Here is a 20182-nt window from a genome sequence, read left to right on the forward strand (position 1 = left end):
TGAGATGCGTGTGATCAGAATTACCGCTGTGGTAATTACAAGGATTTCTTTTGAGTTCTCAGTTGCTCAGTTTTTCACATGCCAAGTGCTAAGACAAAATGCCAAGTGCTAGGAAGGGAGGGAGAGGATTCAGGAATATCTAGGTCACATCATCATTACCCTCATTATTCTTATTTTATTTTCCTTGATGTCTTCGTCTTACCTCCATTTAGGAAAGCCAACAATATCTCTACCCATTTCCCACCTTTGTATCCTGTTGAAAACTTTCTGTGTAAGCCTTGGCTACTCCTCAGTTGTTAGGGAAGTTACAGAGGGAAGCCAAGCAATGTGCTAAAGTAGCTAAAATGCATATTTGGGATCGTATCAGTGGCAGTATTTCATTAAGTGAGGTCAGAACCCCCTCCCTCCTCTTATGTCATAAATTAGTGTGGAGTTGTTATATCTGGATGCTCTTTACCTTTTCATTGTATGCAGAAAAAATTCCTTATTCTTTTAAGCGATAGATACCATCATAGATTTAAGAACTTCAGACATAATTTTTTTCATGCCTTGGTTTATCCCACAAGTAACATTATCTTCTTATCTTTGGCTTCCATCTTCCCATTTTTCTCTACTTTTCCAGTAGAACTCTCTGTGTTCCTGTGTAGTTAGTGCTCACTTGTCAGTCTGTGCTGAGTCATGCTTTTTTCCAGTTCATAGAGGACTTCGATCCTGTGGTTATCCTTACCTCATACTATTGAGTCCTCTTTCCCCTCTTCCTTTTAGCTTTTAAATGTGTTTGGTCTTGTTTGCTTGGGGAGCAGCACACCCACACCTTCATTGGCTAGTCACTGTTTCAATCATTTAACCACCATTTATTGACCCTTTACCTAGTGTGTTCCTAGGCATTGTGGGAACAGAAAAGAATAAGAAAGTTCCTTCTTCTAAGGAGCTCATGGCCTCATGGGAGAGAGGTAGATAAAGGTAATTTAATTCTATGTAAGTTCTGTGATAGAAGTATTTATAGTCAATGGGGGTAGGATCTAGTTCAATTTAGGAGATGGAGGATGGGACGAGTGGATTGACCAGGCTTTCTGGAAGGGGAGGTGTTTGATCTGAGTCTTGATGAAAAAGTAGAAGCCAGCTAGGCAGAGTGGGAAGGAAAAGGCATTCCAGAAAGGAAGACTCATTCCTTATCCAAATACTGTGTTATTTTTCAGATAATGTGTACCTGGCATGGTGTTGGGTAGCATCTGAAGTACTAGTGTACGGTCACTATCCTCAATGGGGAGGCGGGGGAAAAGGGAGTGAGGGTAGAAAACTTATGTTCCAATTATACATGTGAAACAGCATGGTAAAGCCAAACTGAGGTTATAATTGCTCTAGGAATTCATAGAGAAGGATTAATAAAAGGTTAATGAAGCTAAAGTAGTTGAAAATGAGGCATTCAGATTTAGTATAATAGGAGAAGGGGAACCATTGAAAGTTTTTGGGCACAGTGACATGAAAACATTGCTGGCATTTCCCTTGGAGTGTATACATGGACTCTGGAGGTGATTAGCAGGGAGGAGTGGTGAGAAATCAGAGCCTAGGAGGCCAGCTAGGAAGCTTTTGGAATGAGGTGAGGTAATGAGGGCCTGACATTTCTTAACCAGATTTCCATAACCAGATTCCTCAGAGCCTCCCATGCTGTTTTTAAATCTGCCACCATCTGTTCTCTTATACAAGTGGACTTCTGTCATCACCATTCCACTAAGAGGTTTCTTTCTAAAGTTACTTGATGATCTGGTCAAATCTAATGGGCATTTTTTGTGTTCTCAGTGGAGAACCACTGCAACAACCAGCCTAAGCAGCAATAGAGGCACTTTTTACCTCACTACCAAGAATATGTAAAATATAACAAATTGCAAAGAAAACAGCAGCCCCGCTTTTTCAGATTTTAAATTTAAGAAAGATTTTTATACTCTACTTCAATGACTAATTCTTACTCATGATGCCTTTGATGACTAGGCACCAAATTCTTTCCAGCCTATTTAGATCTTAACTTTCTTTAAGTCTTAGCTCAAGTTCTTCCTTCTCTACCTCTTAAGGCTGCAGCCCATGTTGTCCTCCACCTTTTTCTGAGCCATTGCAGCACCCAGAGCTCTTTTCCAGCTCTTTCTTGTGTTTGACCTTCCTAATTGGAGTACAGGTTTCTAGAGGACAGAAATTTTATCATACTTGGCTGTGTGTATAAAATTTTACTCTAGGATAGCCTTGTACACGTGTGTAATTATAAATTCTTGTTTATTTTTATAACAGTATTAAGTACCTACTTAGTGTGTGTTCATGTTATATTACTGAGACTCTCCTAAAGTCTCAGTTAGTGGCACTGGTGGAAGGAAACAGAAGTTAAAGATAGTTCTCAACAGGGAGCATCTACTATATCAGTTATATTCCAATTTGGAATGTTCTTTTACATTATCTTTGAAAATGTATGTGACTGGCTGCTTTGGGAATTTGAACAAAATAAAGCTACTCAGTGGAGACTTAATTGAGGCAAATAGGATGATAGCATGGTATAATAATAGCCAATGTTCGTAGAATAAAATGTGAATAATAATAGCAGCAACTACTGTTATCACCACTACCAGTAGCTAACATTTATTGACTCTTTACTATTTGCCAGTCGCTATTCTGAGTACTTTATATCAGTGAGAGGTAGGTAGTATTATTTTAATTTTACAGGTAAAGTATGGTAGAAAAACTGCTGGATTGGGCATCAGGAGATTTGAGCTCTGGTTTTAGTTCCGCTGTTAACTATTTTTGTGAATTTGGACAAGTCTTTAACTTCAGTAGACCTTAGTTTTTCATCTTTAGATTGGAGGCCTTGTTCTCTAATCTCTAGGGTACTTTGCCCACTCTTTGACATTCTGTGATATCTAAATTATCTTGGCTTCTTATTCCACAAGTTTCTATAACTTATTTCATGATGGGAACAAGCATTTCTGGCTGAGATTGTAGAGCAAGGTGCTGTATAGAGGAATTTAAAGTTCAGGTTTCAGAGGAATGCATACAGCAGAGATGGGGAGGGAAAATGAAAAATGTAAAACTGTTAATCAAAATATTGGAAAATATTCTATCTGCATTGCCAGTAGCTAATATTCTACTGGCAATGCAGATAGAATCCTCATGGCTATCTCTTGATTTATAATTGCTATTGCTTAATCTTGTTTACTTTATGGTTCATTAGTACCCTCCCAAGATACTCCTAGAGTAATATTATTAACTAATACTTATTGAATGTTTCTTCTATGCATAAGTTATCCCATTTATTTCTCAAAGTAATGTTTTAACCGTAGGTACTATTATTGTTTCATTTTACAGATGAGATGGGGTTTAGAGATAGTAACACTTTCATAGTCTCACAGATAGTAACTGGTAGAATAAGTACTTGAATTCTGGTCTGCCTGACTGCAGAGCCTGTGTTCTTTATTAATTCTACCTTGCCTCCCAGAAGTTCAGATCCTAAGCATATACTCCAGCTTGCTTTTTGCCTGCAGCTATTTGGAATGAAGGGTATATATGGGATTCTTAGCCACAGTTTTTTTCTTTTTACTGAGATACTTTAAGTTTCTTATTTTGTTTTCTTTTTCCCTTTATTTTTATATCACTTAGAAGCCTTTCCATTCCTCTCTGCTTTGTTGTCAGGCTCACTTTTCCTGCTTCTTTGATCCCAGGATAGGAAAGTTTGTACCTTTTGTTGAAAGTTTGCCATTCCAGTGAGAGGTGTCAATCTTTGTTTCTATATTTTTATCTTCCATTCTTAGAGCAGCTTCCTTCTTTCTCCAGAATATGTGTTAACCTGGCAGATGTTGTTTTTTCTTTTTTCTTTCTTTGGGTGATAATGGTTTGAATTTTTCAGCCTTGGAGAGAAATAGATTACAGAATCCAGATCACTGGATGTTTTTGTAAGCCTGTCCTTGAGTTTTTAATGCTTCTTTTCTTGCTGTCCATTTATGTGATTTTCTCTCTTATATCCCACACTCCCAGATCTTTAGTTTTCTTAAGCTTGTTCTTTGACTTTTTTTTTTTTTTTTTAAACTGCCTGGCACTGCCTATTCTCCTTTTCTCTAGTTCATCAGTGTCCTTGAGTTTGCATTTCTTTTTTCAGTCAACTCCCCCAGCTAGCTTGTCTCCTTGCTATTATTCTTGTCTACCCTGCTTTACTCTTCCTATCTCCCACCTGCTCAACTTTACCTTCTTTCCTCCATGTAAATTCCTGTGCTTATTTCTCAGTTACTTCTCTGACTTCTTGCCTACACTTTAATTTTGGTATTCTTTTGTATGATTTCCCTAAAATTTGTGTAAAAGAAATGCCAGATATACAATCTTAAGTTTTAAAAGGGCCTGCAGTGTTGGTGAGTAAAGAGCTGGACTGCAGACAGATGTTTTCATACTATGATCCTGTCTCCCTGTTTAAAGTGACAGATAGTCTTTTTAAGAAAACTGGCCTCAGAATTACTTTGTGTGTATATATTGTTCTATCTCTTAGACAGTTTAAAACCAAATTTGTTGTGTTTGGAGAGGGAGAAATTAAGAAAAAAGATTGGAAATGTTGATCCCTTAAATATTTGGTTTGGTCATTAATATACTCAATCTTTTTCCTCCAGATTTAACTCAGGCTTTCCCTCACTTTGGAACTCCTAGATTTGTGAATATTGGATATTTTGAGAAGCAGGGGTTCTTTCCTTGATATTGACTAAGGAGTCTATTTACCTTCAGGATGACATCTGAACTGGAGAGCAGCCTAACATCTATGGACTGGTTACCACAGCTCACCATGAGAGCAGCCATCCAAAAATCTGATGCTACACAAAATGCACATGGAACAGGAATTTCCAAGAAGAATACACTTCTTGACCCAAATACAACCCTGGACCAGGAAGAAGTCCAGCAGCACAAAGATGGGAAGCCTCCATACAGTTATGCCAGCCTCATTACATTTGCAATTAATAGCTCACCCAAAAAGAAAATGACTCTAAGTGAGATTTACCAGTGGATTTGTGATAACTTCCCATATTATAGAGAGGCTGGCAGTGGATGGAAGGTAAGGATTTTATTTAAATTTTTATTTTTATGCTGTAAACAGTAACAATACTGGCTTTTATTGAAGATAAAGCTTTGTGGAGGCTTATATAATTAAAGATGAAATTCCAATTACTAGTCATTTTTAGGATTAAAAGAAATTAAATGTTTTAAATTAGATGAATAACTTTATTTTGGGTAGAATATTAATTTGTTAGAGCTTTCTTGTATTAGAGGACTGACATAGCATAAAGTATTGGAGCAGAGATAATGTAGCATTCACTAGAAGACAATACCCACAGTTCAGTTAAGTTGATAGTGTGTCTGAGGTTTAAAAAAAAAACAGCATAGTATTGCAACTAGTACTGTTTTTATCATCAAAGATTTTTTTAAAAACTCTATTTTGAAAGAATTCTAGATTTATAGAAGAGTTTTATAAGTAGTACAGAGGGTTCTCATATATCCTTCAACCAATTCCTCTTTGTTAACATCTTATATAACCATAGTACCATTATCAAAACTAAGAAATTAATACTTTTGACTAAGCAGTACTGTTAGCTACTAAGTAAATTACAGACTTCATTCAGATTTCACCAGTTTTTCCCACTGATGTTTTTTTATGTTCCAGAATTCAATTCAGGATCTAATCTAGGATTCCACATTACATTTAGCTGTCATTTGTTATGTCTCCTTAGTCTTCTCCAGTCTGTAACAGTCCCTCAATCTTTTCTTGTCTTTTATGACCTTGACACTTTTGAAGAGTACTTGTCAGGTATTTTGTAGAATGTTCCTCAGTTTGGATATGTCTGATATTTTCTCGATTAGATTGAGGTAATGCATTTTGGGGAAGAATAATGCAGAGGTGATGTGCCCTTCTCTGTCTATCTGTCATATCAGGGGGAACCTGATGTCAGTATGTCTTATTACTGGTAATGTTCACCATGGTTCTTTGGTTAAGGTGGTGTCTGCCAGGTTTCTCCACTATAAAATTACTATTTATCACTTTGTAAATTATGAAATGTTTTGGGGGAGATACTTTGACAGCATGCAATACCCTGTTTTTCTTAAATTTTTGTTCATTAATTTTAGTGTTCATTGGTACATCATTACGGCAATTTTTATTGTTTTCTAGTGGTGGTTTCTCTTTTCCTTTATTCCTTCTATATTAATTGGGATTCTTCCCAATTAATATGGAAGGCTTGTCCCTTCTTCCCCTTTTATTTATTTATTCAATCGCATATTTGTAATAGTATGCACTCATGGATATTTATTTTATTTTTTGTGCTGTCGTTATTTGTTGCTCAGATTTTTGCTGCTTTTGGCATTGGGAGCTCTTACAGGTTGGCTCCTGTGCCCTTTGATATGGTACAGTTCTTTTCTTTTGTTTATTTACCATTTCTTAACTTTCTGGCACCACAAGATGTTCGAGGCTCATCTCGTACCTTTCCTGCCTCAGCTCTAGAATCAGCTACTTCTTAAAGAAGCCTTAGCTCCTCATCTAAGCTTTTTGAGGAATCTTCAAATTAGTTACCTACCTAATCTATGTTATATGACAAATAATTCAGTTTTCTTTTGTATCTGCACATTTTACATTCATATTCTTATGTAGGAGTTATCCAGTTGTGTGCTGTGTGGGGTGTGTGTGTGCATGTGGAAGAAGGGGACTTACAGAGCTTTAGGTCTGCCATCAGCTGGTAGTTCCACTTGTTTCTCTTAAGCTTTCATGTCTCAACACCTTTGTCTTTTTTGTTTGAATATACTTATTAAAGGCATTTACTGAATTACTGTGCACCAGTGATGTGTGCTATGTATCATGCCAGATAATCAAGTGCCTTATGGGAAGGGATTTTTTTTATATCTTTTCCTCTATTCCATTGCACTAGCACAGTACTTCCATTTAGTAAGCCTCAATAAATGCAGCTTGAATGAAAGCCAGAATCCTGGTCCCAGCTTTCTTTCCTAGCTTATTTTTTGCTAGTTCCCTCTCATGTACTGTTTTTTCTACATATTCCAGCCTATTAGTTGTCCTAGAAATAAATATTTTGATTTTTTTTGCTTTTGTTTTTCTCTTACTTGTCCTTGGACTTTCTCTTGCCCTTTGTCCAGTTGGCATTATTCTGTTTATTCTTTAAGCTCATATGTAACCTCTCTTTTCCCTGTGGAATTAATCTTTTGTGTTTCCATATGTTTTATTAATAACTCTATTATAGAACTTACAGATTTTTGTTCAGGGATCTTGTTTCATCGAAGTCCACCTTGAGAGTGCCAGATTCAGTCTGCTGGATTTCTTGCTGCTGGCCACCCCAAGTTATGGTCTGAAACTGGTTTAGAAGTAGTGATACAGTTTCATCTGGAAGATACATGGTTTGGATGTAATGAAGAAGGAAGGATGGAAAGCGAAAGATGGGAATAAGTTGAGAAGGATAATGTTGCTTTTTAGAACTAAAAGATACGCCAAGGAGATTATCTGATCCAGTCTGTTGCTTTAGGCAGACCTTTAATATTCCCAGGGAATTGCTGTTTCATAATTATTCTTTTAAAAAAGTTTCTTCCACCCAATTTTAGGAGCCTAGAACTTGCCATGATTACTTTAAATTTTATTTTTGTAAACATAGAAATATTTTGAACATCTCACATGGAGACAAATGGAAAGTGGTTTATCTTCTCCTTTGCTCAGGTCCTATCTCTGTTTTCATGTTTTAGTTCCCATTCACTGTCCTAAGATTGGTTTAACATTACTTGTACAACTTGCTGCTTACTGTTTCTTCTTCAGGTATGGAAGAGATGGGTTAGGTGAAAATGGAAGGTCATATAGAACTTGTGAAATTAGCTTGTATTGTTTGAAGAGAGGATGGAAGAAAAATCCTAAAGCAGTTGTCAACCACCTTTCCAGAAATGTAGAGCCAACTAATGTCACCCAGAGGAGAAAATGTTGCCATGGTTACTTAAAAGGATTCAAATAGAATTGTAATATTTAGATGAACTCCCTTTCATTTTGTGCCAGGGCATTGAAGGGAGATTACATATTAAAAACAATTCTTTGAATAGTCCATAAGAGTTATAAAAACTCTTTGAATTTCCATAATTGAATGATTTTGTAATCTGAGCTAGAGGAAAAGGAATTTTTTGTGTGCTATTCACCTTACTAAAGAAAATTAACCTATTAAGTTACTGGAATTTAGGGTAATAAAAAGAAGAATATAAAAGAGTGGTATGGGTATGTGGGGGTGTATTCTACTTTTCTATGTGAAGAAAAAAAGAAAGAATATATTATGTGTTTGCTTATTGTTGTAAAAAGAAAGTTAAGAATAATAAACTAGAAATATAGTAAACATAGTTACCTATAGGGATGGATGGAACTGAGGTAGAAGAGATACAGAAGGGAGTAAGATTGTGAGTGTACCTTTTTATATAGTTTTGAGTCTTGAACCATCTAAGTATTTTACACATTCAAAAAAATATAAGTTAGGAAATCAAAAAGGATGAAAGAAGAAAACCTTAAAACTGAATATAAGTAGAAATAAATAAGCCTTATATCAAATGTATAACGTAATCACAGAAAAATTCAAGAAATTTTGAAAAGAGCATACCAAGGTTGAAAAGAATTACAAAAGAATCATGGACTTCATTTAGTAGATTTGTCTTTGGTAGTGGTAATTTGCTAGAGGCAGTCTCTCTACCTTGTATAACCACAAGAAAAGAAGTTGGGAAGGGGAGCAATTCTGAAACAATCTTATGTGCATGGTAGGATAGAACAAATGAGTACATATATTAGTGTTTTGGGGAGTCAGGGCTCTCACAGTGGAAGAAGAGAAATAAAGGTGGAAATGGGGTGGTTGATTTGAATGAGAGATGCCAGTTTAAACTCAAGTGAAAATAAAAATCAGGGAGAGTGCTTTTAAATTCAGATTCTTGGGTCACAACTCCAGAGATTTTGAATTAGTCATCTTAGAGCCTAGGAATCTGCATTAAAATTCATCTCAAGTGATTCTGGTGTGAGTAGACTGTACTTCTGAGAAACTACTTTTGAAGCTGGGTTTTCAGGGCCAAGCAGTATGCCTTTATCAGTTATTTAACCCTGGCCATTTTTCTACAGCTTACTCTCTGCCATCCTAGTTATCTCTACCTCTACTCTCCCAACTTCTTTCCTTAGGGTTGTTAGAGGTAGTGTCTCCCCAAGTTGTGAGGTCTGAAGTCATCTCTTTTCTTCATTGTGTGTTGTAAATACATGTCTTGGCTCTCATATCTCTCCGGGTGTTTTTATTTTCTAAATATGCTTTTGGTATTTTTTTCAACAGATTTGTGATTCCCACAGGAAAAGCATTATATTCTAGGTTCTGAGTTGGTAGACAAGATCCCTACCCTTATGGAGCCTACTTACATTTTGATACAGAATACAGTATGGAGGAGGAAGACCATTAAACAAATTACTGTGTGGTGAGAAATCCACACTTGGCCTAAGCTAATAATTTATGAAAGTCAGAAAGGACTTCCTTAAAGAACTAACGTTTAAACCAAGAATGAATTGAAAGTTAAGTAGACTCAGGTGAAAGGGATGGAGGAAGGCTGGCAGCAGTAACTTTTGCAGGGGGAGCAATAAATGGAAAGCCTAGAGGTGAGAGAGACCATTGGAGGGGGTTAGTATAGAGAGTATGACAGCAGGATAGGGTGAGATTATGAAGAGTCTTGTGGAGGCTTTAAGGATTTTAGATTTTATCCTAAGTGCAATGAGAAGTTACTGAAAGATTTTAATTGAAGCACTAATGTCAGATTTGCCTTGTGAAGAGGTAACTGCCTGTTGGGTAGAGAATGGTGGAGGAGGGGTAAAGAGAGGAAGGTAGAGGGTGGACACCAGTTAGGAAGCTGTTGTACTAGTTTTGGTGAGACTGGTGTCCTGGACTGAGGTAGTAACAGAAGAGATGGAATAAAGTAGGTAGATTGAAGGTAGACTTAAAAGATTTGGTGACAGATTTGTTTTAGATGGTGAGAAGGAGGAAGGAGTTAAGGAGGTCTTACAGGTTTCTGATTGGAACAGTTATATGAATAACTGTCTTTAAATAGAGAAGGGAAAACTGGCAGAAGACCACACTGGGAATAAAGATTGAGTTTAGTTTTAAACATGTTGAGTTGGAGGTGTTTCTGGAGATGTCTAGTAGATTGTTGAAAATACGTGTTAACTCAGGAGAAAGGTCACAGATGGTTATTGAAGCCATGGCTGTAGATGAGATTGCCTAGGCAGCAAATGTAGAAGTGAAAAAAGGACAGTGGCAGAGTCTTGAAGATTTCCAGCTTTTAAGCTTTTTGTAGAGGAGGAGGATCTAAGTAGAGATGTGTTCTTCCGCTGTGAAGCCATTTAGAAAACATGACCATTTTGATTTCTTACCATCTTGATTTTGGTTTTTTCCCATCTTGAACTTTTTAAATGGGTAATTTTTCTGATTAGTTCCTTGTCTTCTTTTGGATTTGGAGTGGGTATTGTTTATGATTTCATTTTATCTTCACTATTATTTTATTAGTTATACCTCTTCCTAAATTTTGTTTTAGGATGTGAATACTCTAGGGTTTACCACCCACATCTTTAACTTATCACACTCTACCTTCATTATACCATTTTATGTATAGTGTAAGAACTTTATAAACCTTATACAGTTGACCCTCGAACAACCCGGGGACTAAGGGGATGCTGACCCCTGCACAGTCGAATGTATAACTTTACAATTGGCCCCCCATATCCATGGTTCCTCATCTGCGGATTCAACCAACCTTGGATTGTATAGTACTGTAGTATGTATTTATTGGAAAAGTCCACATGTAAGTGGACCCATATAATTCAAACCCGTGTTGTTCAAGGGTCAGCTGTACTTCTAATTCCCCTGAGCCAACCTTTGTGTTATTGTACATTTTACTTTTACTTGTTATAAATCTCATAAATAATTGTTATATTTGCTTTAGACAGTTATCTTTTAAAGGCATTACAGATAAGAAAAAGTGATTTTTTAAATTTGCTTTCATTTTCACAATTTCTGGAACTCTTCATTTCTTTTTGTAGATCCAGGTTTCCATTTGGTATCATACTTCTGCCTGAAGAACTTCCTTCTAATATTGCCAGCCAACTGGCGGTACAAGAAATGACTTCTTTCAGCTTTTGTTTGTCTAGAAGTCTTTATTTTGCCTTCATTTTTGAGAGATATTTTTACTGCATATAGAATTGACTTTTTTTTTCTCTTAGTGTTTTAAAGATGTCACTTTGTTGTCTTCTAACTTGCATGGTTTTTGAGACATCGCTGTAATTCTAATCTTTATTTCTCTGTACATAATCTTTCTTTTTTTCTCTTGCTGCCCTTCAAGATGTTCTCTTCATTTTGATTCTCAGCTTTTGGGCTATAATGAATATAGTTGTGTGGATTTTTTTTTTTTTTTTTTTAAATATTGCTTTCCTTTTTTTTTTTTTTTTTAATACGGAGCATTTTCTTTTTTCAGATTTTATTTATTTATGGCTGTGTTGGGTCTTCGTTTCTGTGCGAGGGCTTTCTCTAGTTGTGGCAAGTGGGGGCCACTCTTCATCGCGGTGCGCGGGCCTCTCACTATCGCGGCCTCTCTTGTTGCGGAGCACAGGCTCCAGACGTGCAGGCTCAGTAATTGTGGCTTACGGGCCCAGTTGCTCCGTGGCATGTGGGATCTTCCCAGACCAGGACTCGAACCCGTGTCCCCTGCATTGGCAGGCAGATTCTCAACCACTGCGCCACCAGGGAAGCCCAGTTGTGTGGATTTTTAATTCCTTCTGCTTGGTGTTCTCTGAAATTCTTGCATCTGTGATTTGATGTCCTGCATTACTTTTGGACGATTCTTGTCTGTTACATCTTCAAATTTTTCTTCTACCCTATTCTTTTCCATTTCTCCTTCTGGGACTCTAATTATATGTATTGTTCCACAGTTCTTGGATGATCTTTTTTTTTTGTATTTGTGTATATGTGCATGCCTATGTGCATGTGTGTTATTTTGGATAATTTCTATTGATCTAGCCTCAAGATACCTGAGCCTTTCCCTAATTGGGTCCAGTCTACTGATGAACCATCTAGGGAATCCTTTATCTTTTATCATGTTTTTTATTTCTGTCATTGACATTTGACTCTTTCTTATAGCTTACACATCTCTGTTGAAATTCCCCATCTCTTTATGCAAGTTGTGCACTTTTTTCTACTTGGTGCCTGAACATATTAGTCATAGCTTTTTAAAAGTTCTTGTCTGATATTTCTAACATCTGCGTCATCTCTCAGTTGGGTTTTGTTGGTTACTTTATCTATTGACAATGGGCTTTTTTCTTTTTTCTTGCTTTTCCATGTGTCTTGCAATTTTTGATTGAGTTCCAGCTACATGTGTAGAAGAATGGTAGAGATAGAGGTAAATACTATTTGTACTTGTAAATGGACAAACATCTTTTTTCACAGGCCATTTGTGTGGGGAGTCGAATTACACTCATCAGTAGTTGAGCTGGATTTGGGTTTTGTTGTTGGCATCTTTGCCTTTAGTATACCACAGACTTTACATTCCTCCTGCAGTAGACTCCTGTTACCTTGTGCTTGGAGTGGGAGGCTTGGGTGCTGTAGGGTTTTCTCAGTTTTCCTGTTTTCTCTTTTTAGTTGTCTCTGCCCACCTTGCTACAGATAGGGGTCTCTGTCCATGCTCCTGCCCCTCCTCTCTCTGCAGGTTGTCATTACTTGTTATCCACTGCTGGGCTTGTGGTAGGGGCTGGTTTTTTTTTTGGGGGGGGGGTGTCTTGATCCAGCCTTAGTCTTATTCAGGCCCTTGGACTTGAGGGTGGGGCTTTTTCAGTGTTTGTTTTCCCTCAGCCAGGTTAGTTATCCTTGTTTATCCAGTTACCTTTGCGTGGGAGTTTCCTGTCCCTTTCCCAGCTATAGTCACCCTCCACCTCAGCATGGTGTATTGCTGTAGGATACTGGCCCCTGGGTAGTTTCTGACACTTGTCCCATAGGTAAAAGGATTTTGCTTCCTCCGTCAGCAATAGATCTTTGCCTGTATCCTGGGAAAGTGTTTCCTATCCCTCCCTAGAGGCAGAAGGGCTTTGTTTCCATTCTTTCCTCAGAAGTAATCTTTGCCAGAGCCCTATGGGTGAGAAGTTTTGCTACCCCTACCTCAAACTTCAAGTTTTTTGCTTTGTAAGATCTGTAGAAGGTGGTGTGGCTTTTTTTCCCCTCGTGGCCATCAGTTAACCTCCTTCCTGCTTATGCCCCAAAGGAGACTTTCTCTGGTTTCCTTTCCTGCCCCCAATCTTTCTTGTGAGCATACGGTGAAGGTCCAAGAGCTTCTTCTGAGCTTGAGGGTGAGTGGAAATTTCCCTTGTGTCTGGGATCCTTGCTACTCTAAACTGATACCATGCTTGGCCTTTCAAATTTTAGCTAATTTCTTGGGTGCTTGGATGGTGGCCACCTCTTTCTCCCATATTCTGCCGAAAAGTGAGACAGTTTGTCCCCTTTCTCCTTGAATGGGCTTACCCTCTTAGGAATTTTATTTGTTGGGCTGCTTTGCAACCTCAGCTCTCTGATGTGGCTTAAAAATAGACATTTTTTTTGGCTTACCCATTGGTTTCTCATTGTTTGGGAGGGATCATCAGTCTTTGTAGCTGTTTACATTCCAAGTAGAGGTGGAACTCCCATTCATAAGTTTTTTTTTTAAATTAATTAATTAATTTATTTTTGGCTGTGTTGGGTCTTCGTTTCTGTGCGAGGGCTTTCTCTAGTTGCGGCAAGCGGGGGCCACTCTTCATCGCGGTGCGCGGGCCTCTCACTCTCGCGGCCTCTCTTGTTGTGGAGCACAGGCTCCAGACGCGCAGCCTCAGTAGTTGTGGCTCACGGGCCTCGTTGCTCCGCGGCATGTGGGATCTTCCCAGACCAGGGCTCGAACCCGTGTCCCCTGCATTGGCAGGCAGATTCTCAACCACTGCGCCACCAGGGAAGCCCCATAAGTTTTAATTGATGTTTGGTAATAAGATAGGCTTGAATTTACATTCTCTGGTCATCTTTTAAAAACTTCTTTAATCCCAGTATTGCCTCGTGAGAGGCAAGTTTTAATGTAGGCATTGTTAGAGTTCTGAATTTTACATTAAAAATAAAATGACATTATGCCAAAAAATAACCCCCTGCCCAACATCCAATTCTAAGTAGTGGCTAAATACAATTGGAGCCCCTCCACCAGATACCTGGCCATTTTGGAACAAACAAAATTATGAAATGGATTTTAGAGCATTTAATTAAGAAGAAATGGTCTTTGGGTATTTTCTGTAAAAATTGTGGCATAGTCCTGTTTATTCATGAAAGATTTCCTGTTTCACAGATTCTCCAGGTCTCTAAGTGCGTTTTCCTTCCATCCAAGTTGTTTATTCTTTCTTGCTACATTGAGGAACCTACGTGTTCTTGCTGGCTTCTCTAGTCAGTGTCTTCCCATGTGGTTTTCTTTCTTAAATATTGTAGTGAGAACCGAATTGGTTTTTATGTACTCTTGTAATGGAGCAGTGGAATTTTTTTGTTTATAACTTTTTAAACTCATTAAAAAGTGATAACACATGTGCCTTGTAAATCATTTGAACATTGCAGAAAACTGAATGGAGGAAAATAATAATCACTTATAATTCCATGTAGAATAACTCGTAGCATTTTGCATTATGACTTGTTTCCAAGAATAAATAAATTAGCTAATAAATATATATCACAATTAAAATCATAATATGCATACAATTTTATATTTGGTATTTAACGTTAATCACAGACATCTTCCTGCGTCATTGAAAGGTCTTACTAAACATTTAAAATGGGACATATAGTCCATTATTTGGAGTTTTGTAAAATGCACTAGAAACTGTCTTTTCCAATAACTACTCCCCTTTGTAGCATTCATAATTTGAAAATCAGAAAGGTTTAAATTTGAAGCTCATTTAAAAAACTTATTCCATTTGTAATTGTATTCTGGTGCATAGAGATATTTAGGTTTCTGATTCTGTTTCTAAAGGGGGTTTTGGTTTTTGGAGTCCAATGACCTTATGGCTTTTCTTTCTTTTTTAATTTCAGAATTCCATACGACATAATCTGTCACTGAACAAGTGTTTCCTTAAAGTGCCTCGATCCAAGGATGACCCTGGAAAGGTAGGATTCATTTTCTTAAGATAAAATAATTGGATTCTTCATTGTATCTTTTGGCATGTTTGAATCTGAGTTATATTTGTTATATAAAGAAAGAGAATTGGAATGAAAGCATTTAGGAACTCGTCTAGTTCATTGGTAAGGAACCTTTGAGAAAGAGCAAGTCCTCCTTTACCCACCCCGCCCTATTCCACCTCACCTCACCTCACCTCACCTCACCTCACCTCACCTCACCTCACCTCACCTCACCTCACCTCACCTTACCTCACCTTACCTTACCCTTTTAGTTGGTATGCTTCAAGGACCAGCCAGACAGGGAGAGATTTCTTTTTAAGCAATGAGAAGCTAGCTAGCTAGTATAGGGCTGGTCCTCTGTTACAGTTTGCTGTTTCTAATCTAGTTTTTGTTTGGTTATTTTCTTAAGTGTTATGCATTAAATTAAATTTGGCTTTTGAATTGCTTGTTGGAACCACAATTTATTATTACATAGAAGAAGTGAATCTGTATGTAATTGACAAGTGGAAGTAACTCTTACCCTGAAGTAAAATTTTCTCTGTTATATCCTTGTTTTCTTAGTTGCTGTTTTTTCCTCTTCATTCCATTTATCTTTTGCCATTGTTACATTTTTAGTATTTTATCTGCAGAAACGTCCCTTTTTTTTGATATCAAGGCCATGTCAAATACATTGTGGCCTGAACTTGGTACTAGTTGCTTGGTTTCTAAAGCTCAGAGTACTTGCTTGGACCATATTTGGTTGTCATGATAAATTGTTAGTTAGATTAGGACTTTGAGATAGTTTATCTGTTGGCAAGTACGCATTCTTTTTTGGATGATTAGACTTCTTGTCATCTTCTTCAGGCTACTGTCCCTGGAAGAATTTTTCTAAAATGTAAGCCTGGTCATGTTATCACCCTGCTTAAAAGCACTCCCCAGTGTCCTGGAGATGTTTCTTTGTTATAAAATATCCTTTACTATCTTTTCCTTAATCTGCCTTTCTAGCAATGATTTCACCTCATTCAAGACCCACTGTGAGGAACTTATTGATACTTGAGGTTTCCCAGACATGCCTTTCCTATGGTTTTCTCTTATTGCACAAACTCCCTCTACTTGTCTGCATACTCCTTGTTTTTTAAGATTGAGCTGCAACATTACCCTCTGAAGTTTTTTTGTTTTCACATACTTCAACTGAGTTTGTTGTTCCATCTTTTGAGTTTCTGTTACTTTGTCAGCATTGTAGTAGTTCCTAACTGGTTTCTCTATCCTGGGGCTTACTATCTCCAGTTTAATAGTAGCCAGCCGTCTTTCAGAAAGGTTAACCTAATCATATGGTCTCTTTGTTTAAAATCTTCATTGGTTATCTATTGCCTTTAGGTTAAAGTCTGAACTTAAGAGGGTAGGGATAGTATGTATATTGTTCACTTTTTAGCCCCTGTTTCTTTCACAGTGGCTGGTGGCACTGAGGAGACACTCTTGTTGAATGAATGAATGTAAAGTTCACCCTTGAACAATGCGTGGGTTAGAGGCAGTGACCCTCTGCACAGTCGAAAATCCCAAGTATAATTTATAGTCAGCCCTTGGTATACACGGTTTCTGCGAATCCACAGTTCTGCATCTCCAGATTCAACCAACTGCAATCGTGTAGTATTGTAGTACTTAATGTTGAAAAAAATCCATGTGTGAGTAGACCCGTGCAGTTCAAACCTGTGTTGTTCAAGGTCAGCTGTATTGTATCCTCTGCTAGACTGTTAACTTCTTGAGGTTGGGCATGGAGAGTTATTCATCTCAATTGTAAAGCAGGCACTCTTAAATAATGAATGTTTTATAGCACCTTCTATGATCTGCCCCATCAAGTTGGTTCTCAGTAAGATTGAATAGATTATTGTAATAGTCTTATTTGACCCAGTTTATTATTTGTCTGTTTTCATAACTCTAAGATTGTGAATAGGAATTAGTGAAATTTTTCTTTCCTTTAAAGCAGGCTTATTATAAAAAAAGGAATTATAACTTTTTATATTTGCTTCATTACAATTTCTGATGGGTAGTGAGTGTATGTGAATCTGACTAAAAATCTTAATAGAGTTTAGAGATTAGCTGTTTTATTAGAGTTCTATGAAGATACTAATTGGAATCTGTAAACATTTGATTCAGATTTGATTTTTAAATGAGGTTTAAATCATTAAAAAAGAAAAAACCAACACCCATGAATGCTTAACTATATTATGTACTAAATTTTAACCGATTGGATATCTATTTTAAAAATCTTGTGCTGTTAGGGTTTTTTTTTGTGCAGAACTTAAAAGCTTTTTCTACCTTTACTTAAATAATATCATGGGGTAAGGCAGGTGAATAAGTAAGTAATACCATGTTATTCTTTGCAACTATTCATTTTGAATCAGGGTTGTCTTACTCCTATGCAACCAAAACAGTACAGAAATAAATTGAATCCTGGGAGGTTAATGAAAGCTTTCAACTTCTACCATTAGTCTCTAATTTTAAAGTTTCATTTTTATCAAAACACATCATTGTTCTCATTGACTTTGGTGATTATAGTAAATATACATTTGATATGATAAGTATCATACATTTATCATTGATGTGATAAATATCATACATTTGATAATACATTTCTACTAATAGAGTCATCTTTATTTTCAGTCTCAAGGTGAGATTTAAATACCCGTTGTTCTTACTGATTTTGGTCAGAAGTAAATGTTGTAAATCTGATCTTATAAAATACATTTACATGAATAAAATCATTTTAGTTTTTGATATCAAAATAAGATTTTTGTTTAAAAATTCTATTGCTTAAAAAAAGTTTTGAAAACCTCAGATCTAGCCCATTTTATAGACGAGGAACTAAGTAAGGCCAGTAAATGAGGAATGACTTGCCCAAGTTCAGCGTGGAATTAGAACCCAAGTGTATTGGCCAGACTTACTTGCAAGTCACAGAAACCTATTACAGACTAACTTAAGGGAGAAAATATCTGCAGGAAGGGCTGGAACTGGAGAGGATTCTTCAGTTGTATCACCAGAGATGTCTCTTTACATCCCTTAGTTCTGCTAGCTTCTCTGATGGCTTCATTTTCAGCCCAATTCATGACAGAGATGGCCATCAGGAGCTTCTGGCATATATTCTACTAGTTTAGTAACCCTTAGCAGTGAGTGAGTGGTGCCCTCCCCACCAAATCCCCTGGAGTACCACAAACATCTTAGAATGAGTGCCCAACAAGCAGAATACACTTGGTTTCTTGGTTCCTAGACTGGCGTTTTTCCCACTATACCAGTTTTCCTTGAAAGGGAAGCCAAAATGTTAGTTAAGTTTTGGTACTTATGAATTGTTTTTTCTTTTTGTATTACAGTGTTTCCTGGCATTTGAGGAGCTTTTCCAAAACCACCCTCACCACAGTGGGAGAAAACCATTGAGCCAAGGTGGGGTGGGAGTAGTTTTTGGTCTTGGGTGATGGGTGTACTTTAACTAAACCCTTAGGATTTTGCTACCTGCTGCCATGATCCAGATGGGTCCAAGAGGTAGAGTTAGAAGTAGCTCATACAGCTTCTTCTTCCCTATACTTTCATGGTATAACTCTCTGTTCAGTGTGTTACCGGAGAGGTGTAGAAGCCAACTTAAACTTGAAAAGTATTGTTTAATTACAGGTGCTTTTATATGGTTATTTATTCCTGACTCAATCCTTTATTTTCTAGATGCTTTTGTCATAAAAGCTCTTAATATTTGATACTCTCCCATGTACATTGATGGTCTGAAATCCATTTTTCTCAGTTCCCTGAAACTAAATATAAACAGCTACATTATTGCTTTCTTTAAAAAGAAACACAAAATGAAATTATATTTTGCATCCATAGCTCTGCTGCTTTTTTTGGGATAGATTTCTATTTTCTTTTCCCTTGATTATAGCCCTGTTTCTGTATCCTGCAGTCTTTTTTTTTTTTTTTTTTTTTTTTAATTCCTGTCTCTTATCTCCTCTCTTACCATTAGCTTTGTTTTTTGTATTTTTGTCTGGTTTTTTTGATTAATTTTTTTGGTAAAAGCCTTCTTATTCTGGAATTCACAAATGCCTCTTAATTATCTTCAAGGTAAGTATTTTGCTCACATTTATGGAAAGACAAATCCTATCAGCTAAATTCAGTTTTTAAAAAAAATAGAGTTCTCTTTTTTTTGCTTTCCAGCTTAATCTTTTCTCAACCTTGTTCCCTCTTCTCTAGCTCAGGAAAGTGATACTTTGATTTTAAAGGAAATAAAAGATTATAAGAAGTAGTTTTAACAGTTGCATAATTAAATAGCAGCAATGGGCTCTAAGAGAAATGAAATGATAGCTAAGAAGTTTAAGACCCCGTGAAGGCCCCCTGCCTGGCCTGGGAGAGATAACGACAGTGAATTCATAGTAAGAAGAGCTTTTTGTTTTTTGGATGCTTTTTCTTCCCTGGGGTGGGGAGGTTGTAAATGCTCAATGGCTGTGGAGATTGGGGGTCTCCTGGTTTGTGAGGGGACAGCAGCTCACTGCTAGAGAATTAACTTTTGGAAGTTCTGAGATTGTGATTATTTTCTACTCCTGTCCTCTGTCATAATGTAAGAGACCATAACATAGTTGACTGATTGCTTTTGTTCAAAGGATATTCTTTTTTGGCCATGTTAGTATTGTGTTGTATTTATTTGTAAATTGTCTGTTATTTGTTAGTATCCTGTTTTGGTCATTTCATTTGTAAAGGGTTGTAGAAAGACTGGAGAGGTTTGAGAGAACATAAGATATAGCAAGCATTAAGTGATAAACAGTGTTGCAGGAATCATAGGTATGTACCTTGAAGAAGGAAGATAGTATTAAGTTTAATAATAGTCTTAAAGTAGATGTATGATTTTTGTAAGGAAGAAGTTGATGTCTTATCTGTGTCTTTGAATAAAACCAAACAGGAAGTAGAACTTAAAGATAGGCAAGAGTTCAGTTGGACAAAAATAAGTACATCATATT

The 20182-nt window shown here is 36.9% G+C and overlaps 1 protein-coding gene across 6 annotated transcripts in view; it reads left to right on the forward strand.

The window, feature by feature from the left end:
- FOXJ3 (forkhead box J3) overlaps positions 1-20182 on the forward strand; it is a 126220-nt gene that overhangs the window by 31770 nt on the left and 74268 nt on the right. For 5 of the 6 annotated variants that reach the window (XM_082388181.1, XM_082388183.1, XM_082388184.1 and 2 more), the window contains exons 3-4: positions 4744-5068; positions 15129-15203. In XM_082388181.1, coding sequence (XP_082244307.1) covers positions 4744-5068; positions 15129-15203 — 400 coding nt within the window. Of the gene's footprint in view, positions 1-4631; positions 5069-15128; positions 15204-20182 lie in introns of all 6 variants that reach the window. The other variant, XM_082388180.1, reaches the window with a different exon arrangement.

Source organism: Balaenoptera borealis (assembly GCF_965194805.1).
Source record: "Balaenoptera borealis genome assembly, chromosome: 1".
Classification (NCBI taxonomy): Eukaryota; Metazoa; Chordata; class Mammalia; order Artiodactyla; family Balaenopteridae; genus Balaenoptera; species Balaenoptera borealis.